The sequence below is a fragment of the Zingiber officinale genome, chromosome 1A, assembly GCF_018446385.1.
Source record: "Zingiber officinale cultivar Zhangliang chromosome 1A, Zo_v1.1, whole genome shotgun sequence".
NCBI classification, from domain to species: domain Eukaryota; kingdom Viridiplantae; phylum Streptophyta; class Magnoliopsida; order Zingiberales; family Zingiberaceae; genus Zingiber; species Zingiber officinale.
The window spans coordinates 72,007,135-72,014,301 of record NC_055987.1 but is presented as its reverse complement, the minus strand read 5'-3'; the positions used below and the strand labels follow the sequence as shown (position 1 = coordinate 72,014,301).

General features: G+C 36.5%; 1 protein-coding gene across 1 annotated transcript; it reads left to right on the top strand.

The window, feature by feature from the left end:
• Nucleotides 1-529: 529 nt before the first annotated feature.
• On the top strand, nucleotides 530-5,574 carry LOC122026173 (serine carboxypeptidase-like 42). The gene is made up of 11 exons (XM_042584821.1): nucleotides 530-824; nucleotides 893-1,213; nucleotides 3,190-3,297; nucleotides 3,412-3,504; nucleotides 3,694-3,786; nucleotides 3,863-3,948; nucleotides 4,050-4,328; nucleotides 4,424-4,557; nucleotides 4,733-4,825; nucleotides 4,920-5,037; nucleotides 5,206-5,574. Exons 2-11 carry the CDS (start codon nucleotides 973-975, stop codon nucleotides 5,368-5,370), a joined length of 1,410 nt encoding a protein of 469 aa, XP_042440755.1. The 5' UTR covers nucleotides 530-824; nucleotides 893-972; the 3' UTR covers nucleotides 5,371-5,574.
• Nucleotides 5,575-7,167: the final 1,593 nt, after the last annotated feature.

The following is a 7,167-nucleotide window of genomic DNA, read 5'->3' as shown; positions in this document are numbered from 1 at the left end:
ATGAGAGGAGATATTTTCGGACGCATCAAGTTTCAACCCCAAGACTTTATGTGACAATATCCTTTACTTCAACTATCACACTATCCCGAGGGGATGTAGAAATTATTGATCATGAACATACAAATTGGTGTTAGAAGATTACAATTAACATATAGCTTGTTTAATGTTATTGCTCGTATCTTAGGATATTAATAATTGACTGTTTTTTCTTTGAAAAAAATTAAGTCATAGGCCACATATTATTTTAGGTGTAATCTTTTGGTGGATTTTTATTTAACAATAGACAGTTCTTTTTTAACGCATAATTATAAAATGACAATAGAAGATATGCAAAACTGAAATTTAATAGTTTGTCGTTATCACTGACAATGGAGCAAGCAGCAAAAGGAAATGAACAAATTGATGTGAGATACATATTTTTTTTTAAAAAAAAAATTATATATATATATATATATATATATAGACAATTTTTTTAGATTTAAAATAGTAAGAAAAAAATACTTGATAAATATTGATTAGTTATGAAGAAAGTGTTGCTGCCTCCAAGATAACAAGAGAATCATCGGTTTTGGATTCAGTTCTCCTGGTCTCTATTATTAGCCCACAAGTCATCGAAGAAACCAGTACTTCTTCCTGCTCTTTTGTCGCCTCTTTCTTTGTTATTTATCAATATCTTAGCTTGCCAAGTCCGATTCTCACTCCATCGGCGTTCCGATCGAGTTTGTTATCATTCATCGAAATTTGAGCAAAAAAGGCGGAAGTCACCGTGATCATCTAGAGCGCGATTCCCTCCTTCCTGTCACCGTTCTGTATATAAATTCAAGGTAAGCGCATGCAGACTTAAATTTCCTGGATTTATTTTACAGGTTTTTGTGATTTGCATTGTTTGCAGTCTTCTTGTCAGGCAGGGGATCAAAGGAAGAGGAGAAAAGTCAGGAATCTGATCCCTCCTCGGGCGAATTACACTGCTGGATGGAGTGTTTCAGATGGCAGTACTTGATTATTGTCGCGGTGATGGTGGTGGGAAAGGAAGTGGGAGGGTTTCCCGAAGAAGATTTGGTGGCGAGATTGCCCGGGCAGCCGAAGGTGGGCTTCGCGCAGTACGCAGGGTATGTGGATATTGATGTGAAGACCGGGAGGAGTCTCTTCTATTACTTCGCTGAGGCTGATGGAGATGCTGACGAGAAGCCTCTCACCCTGTGGCTGAATGGAGGTTCGTGTTTGGTGGATAAGATAATTTCCCATGTCAAAAAACTGCTCCGTTTCTGCTTTAACCCTAATGTTTTTCTGTTACCATGATAACTGTTTTATTCGTGCTTTCTACCTTCCTGTGTGACCGTTTCAGTTCTCTATTCATCAAAATTTCTCCATTTTCTTCTCCGTTGAGGTTGTTTTCCCCTTCCGATGACGTTTTATTGTTCGACTCTTCTATCAGTCTAATCCTTCATTATTGAAGTAGAGGTTATCATCTTCAGTTTCTATTATTCTTGGATCTACAACTGCATTCAGATGCAGCTTTGATCCTATCAAAATATCGTATTTGTTAGCTTGATTCCTATTTGGCTGCACCGTGTTGTGCTCTGCTGTTTGCATAATTGCATGTGGTACTACTCACTGTTCAGTTGTATTCTATTAACATGGTCCCCTTCTGCAAGCATCTCATCTGTCGATATTTTATTATGCCGTTCGTGAAACTTAGAAAACTTCATTCTTGACAGTAAGATATGGAACTTTCCTTACAGCCATCCTTTGTCCTCTGTTTTTTATTTCAAGGGGAATAAAACTCTATAGGCATCCTGGCGTTTGTTCTCGTCTCTCTCTCTCTCTCTCTCTCTCTAAAAATGGAAGAAATCAACCCCCGCGGGCTGGATCAACTGGTTAAGGCGTGACATCCTTGCACAATGAGTTGTAGGGTCGAAGGTCCACGGACACGCACTGGATGAATAATCTGGACCGGCTGTGTTAAATTCCGGAGACACCACGCTCTACCCGGGCCAACATTCACCGCTAATTTACCTCCTCCTAGGATCTCTATGAGACCAGGTCTAGGGGGCCGCTGGGCGGCGGGACCCGTCTTTGCACAAAAATTGAAGAAACCATGTTTCTGTTTCTGAAAATGCTTTCATAATGTATCCTACTTTGTGAGAATACAAAACGGTAAGAGATGCTGATCTGGCCGCTGAATTACTGTACTTGGTCTTGTCTATGACAAGCTATTTAGATGCTCCTACTCTAATATAGTTTTTTCAAATAATGCAGTCGTCTCAGCCTATTGGCTGTGGACTGTGAATGAGTTCTTGACAGCTAGGGCAAAGGGCACATCATGTGCGCACCAAAATTTCAGTTCCTGACAGCTAGGCCAGTGACAAATCATGTGCACGCCACGAAGTTCCACTATCATACTGGAACCTCGGGAAATTGCAAGGTTTAGCGTAGCCATAGTTAGGGCAAATGATTACCCAGTGGATCTTGACTACCAATAGGTACACGCTTTTCCTGTCATTTTATGTCTTGAAGAACCCCTCAATGCCACCTGAATCACATAAAAACTGGAGCTCAATAATCCTCCAGCCTGTTTGATTCCAAGTCAACAACTGTATTTTATTATTGCAATTGCATCAAATAATCAATTAACATTTAGATCATAAGTCATACTTCACTAATTTTTTGTATTTCCAGTTTGTTCCTGTTGGTCTTTAACTGTGTTTCACTTTGATTTAGCCAATGGAGTGTCAGTCTGTGTTCAGTCTGTTGTTGTATTATCTTTTAGTTGTTTTAAGCCTAGAAGTGGACCTGTATTCATTAGGATATTAAATACGTTGATCCGTTCTTTATCTTTGATTTCCAAAGGGTTATTTAACTGTTATCACAATTAGTATTAGTACTATGAGTTCAGACAATGAGTCGGCACACAGATCTATCCGTGCAATCAGAGAAACTATCTGGGATAACAGGATTACACAACTTTCAGTTGCATTTAACTGTATGCGTGTAATAATTAACTTTAGTGCAATTTTGTGGGTCAATAAATTTCACCAACTTAGACTTCAAAAATCTGATATCTTTAGGGATTAGCTTATATATTAGCGTCTCTAGTTGCTAAATTCTGTATGCAACACTGGAAACTTTAAGTAGATGATATTATATACTTTTAAGATACTTATGCATCGTTATTCATTTGATCTGCAGGTCCCGGCTGTTCTTCAATTGGAGGTGGTGCCTTCACCGAGCTGGGTCCATTTTTCCCTCGTGGAGATGGACGTGGTCTTCGAATAAATAAAAAGTCATGGAACAAAGGTTTTTCTTTCGTCCAACCAATGCTAATTTCTTTTTAGAATTTCGTAGATTGATTTGATTTGATTTTTTTTTTCTTTCTCAACTTATTGACTTATCTTTCTCAACAACATCCAGTGTCTAATCTTCTTTTTGTTGAATCCCCGGCTGGAGTTGGATGGTCGTACTCCAATTCAACTTCAGATTATAACAGTGGGGATGAATCAACAGGTATGTTTAGGCAACTATATATATATATATATATATATATATATATATATATATATATATATATATATATATATATATATATATATATATATATATATATGTCCTTTCTTTTCTGGATATTTGGTTGAAACTTATTATGGCATTGTTTTCTCTTCTAACGGGTTCCTCTTTTCATTTTTGGTCTGGAAGCGAATGACATGCTTACTTTTCTGTTGAGATGGTATGAAAAATTTCCTGAGTTTAGATCAAGAGATTTATTTCTAACGGGAGAAAGCTACGCAGGTCAGCAAAGAATATATATATAAACAACACATGCCTCGAGAGTATTATTTTACCTTCTATATTCAAACTGTCACAGGGCACTATATCCCACAGCTGGCTAATGTTCTTCTTGATTATAATCACCATTCTTCTGGTTTCATGTTTAAGATTAAAGGAATTGCCGTAAGAAGTGTTGCAATTTCCCGGCCAGTATTTTTATTTATTTATTTTGTATGCTACTATCCAAAAATGAACCCGTCTCTAATATTTCTTTTGCTCTTTAGATTGGAAACCCACTTCTCAAGCTTGATAGGGATATTCCAGCAACGTACGAGTACTTTTGGTCACATGGTATGATATCGGATGAGATAGGCCTTAGAATCATGAGCGAGTGTGATTTTGAAGATTACACCTTCAGTGGCGCCCACAATATGAGCAAATCTTGTAATGAAGCTATTGAAGAGGCAAATACAGTGGTTGGGGATTACATAAATGCATACGATGTCATTCTAGATGTTTGCTATCCATCAATTGTGGAGCAAGAGTTGAGATTACGAAAATATGTAATATACTTCTGTATATTAACTCTTTTCATCTATTTTGCTTTTGTATATAATTTCAAGAACCTCTAGAATAACTAATGAATGTCAAATCTCAGGTCACTAAGATGAGTGTTGGCATTGATGTTTGCATGTCCTATGAAAGGCGTTTCTATTTCAACCTTCCAGAAGTTCAACAGGCTCTTCATGCTAACGGGACAAAACTGCCTTATCGCTGGAGCATGTGCAGTGGGTAGGTGTCCTTATCATAATCCTAAATTAACCCCCTTCATTTTCTATGTTCATGTGAGATATAAGGTAATTACTTGCATATAAGAATAGTGTATTTTTTTTCCATATCAATTGACAATTACATTATCATATAAGGTAACTAACTGCTTATTGTACTTCAAATATATCTTTTCCAGTGTCTTAAACTACAGCGACGCAGATGGAGATATCAATATCTTGCCCCTACTCGCTAGAATAGTTAAGAATAAAATACCAATTTGGGTTTTCAGGTAAAGGCTTTTACTTTCAGTTACTGAATATTTGACCGATCGAACTTGTCTTCTTTTGTATAATATGCGTCCTCTAACTCTTTTGTTACCCAAGTGGTGATCAAGATTCCGTTGTGCCGCTGTTGGGTTCGCGAACGCTTGTACGGGAATTGGCTCATGATCTTCAATTTGGAGTAACAGTCCCTTATAGTGTTTGGTTTTACAAAGGACAGGTAATCCACAATACAATCTTATGATGTGAATGATGCATGTGACTAATTATTTTCTTATGAATTGTCTCTTCATTGCCATATTTATTGTTCTAATACAGTTGTATTTTGTTTTAACATGAAATGTTTATCCTGTTAAGTTTTGTTTTTGTCTTTTTTTATGATGACAAGGTGGGCGGATGGGTAACAGAGTATGGGAAGCTATTGACTTTTGCAACTGTAAGAGGGGCAGCTCATATGGTTCCATACGCTCAACCAGCGAGAGCTCTTCGTCTTTTCACCTCGTTTGTTCATGGCCACCGGCTGCCAAACTCCACCTACCCTCCGATTGATTAAATAGCAGTAGAAATGTGAAGCATTTGTTTCCGACTCTTTTAATAATGTTCTAATAAAGCATGAATCAATTAAATTTAAAATTAAAATTGTGCTTTATCAGTTTTTGTTGCTAGTTTCTATGCAAAAGCCTCTAGGATGAGGCTACCTTAGTACAATACTCAGGATGGAATGACAAGCATCACTTAAAATGCAATAGGTTTGTTAGAAAAGTATGCTCAACTCAATTTAATCAATGTTAGAAAATTTGTCTGGCATAATTTAAATTTTACTTTCAAACTAGTTTTGCATAAATCACTATTTACTCGTACTCGAGTTAGCATCATTTATTTATATTTGTGGACTAAACTCACATACAAGCTTTTGTCTTTTGTCCTTGAGTTATAGTATATTGATCTGGGCAAAAGGAGTTGGTGGTGGTTTTCTTCATCGCTTAAGAAGCTTTTTTTGAACATTGATTTCTTACTCAATCATGAAACTAATTTTATGACAATCTACATTCCAAATTGATTATTCATTCGTCCAGTTGTTTTATTGGTTATTGATAGCCAAATGAATGGAATTAATGTAAGTACATGATTTGTCTTGGTGAATTCCGATCGAGGACTATCACATCACGATAGAGAACTTTTGGCTTTGCAACCTCTATAGTTGACAAATATTAGATTTACTTGGTTGATTAGTGAACTTTCATCTTGAGTTATCACTAGCTAGTGTAAATCTTGCACATGAGCCTCCCCATGAGTTTATTGGATTGATCTATTGTGTCAATTTTTGAATCATCTTGGTTTCTTAAGTGCTTTGATTCTTTGAACTTGCAATCAAAGTTTGCACTTAAATACGTGATCTCCTATAAAAAGAGTATCCTATAATACTCTCTAGTGTCTCAAGTTGTACAAGATCAAAATCATTAAAAGTTCAACACTTAACCTTCACATTGCAAATTTCCCACCTCTTTATGGTAGGGATGTGTTTGGCGTTTGTGAATTAAATAGGCTAGTTGTCTCTTTTGGACCATGATCATAGAATCTCTGATCAACACATCTTTTTATCTATGAAAGGTAACTTATATATCATCAACAAGAAAAAGGTACAATCAAACATGTGTCCAAAGATAACTATTTGTTTCCGATGAAGTATTAGATCCGAGTAGTTATTTGATGGAGTCAAAGAAAGAGAGCAACAAGCTAACGATATGGATCATGGTCAACCCACTCTAGATATTAATGATGATTCATTATGCATCAATGGAGGCCCAATTACAAGAGCTAAGGCTAGAAAGATGATGGAAGCACTTAATGTACTAATTGAAGATGTGAAGGCCAAAGTTACCATTGAAGAAGGTTTGACCAAGAGTAAGTCATTCGGCATAGTCAACCTAATTTAAGTCTTAGATGAGCTTAATTAGCACTTAAATCTCATGTCTATGTAGTAGGGATATGTAGGCTCAATTTAGACTCAATTTCTACTTTTATTTGGGTTGTAATAAAGTCATAAGCTTAAAATGACTAAGTAGTCTACATAGGACTTTACTAAATGAGTTTTCTTTTGGCCTTTTAGGATTTTTTGATCACCTTATAGCTGTAAATAAAGGAGGTGACGACCACACACGAATCTTTGACATATTTTTCAATTTAAAGTACGGTGAGGCTCTCACTTGTTGGTTCTTAATTGAATTAGAACTTATCAAGGCATTCCCTTGTGGCGTTCGAAGACTTATCAACCTCCATCCCAAGGTTGTGGTATCTACCTATTGGAATGATGTGAGCCAAGAAGAGGTATTGAAGGGAATTGAGGGAC

Excerpts from the sequence above, each read along its gene's own strand:
- LOC122026173 (XM_042584821.1), top strand. The coding sequence starts at position 973 with ATGGAGTGTTTCAGATGGCAGTACTTGATTATTGTCGCGGTGATGGTG. Across the intron at positions 3,298-3,411 it reads TAAAAAGTCATGGAACAAAG|TGTCTAATCTTCTTTTTGTT; the intron begins GTTTTTCTTTCG and ends AACAACATCCAG. Across the intron at positions 5,038-5,205 it reads TTTGGTTTTACAAAGGACAG|GTGGGCGGATGGGTAACAGA; the intron begins GTAATCCACAAT and ends TATGATGACAAG.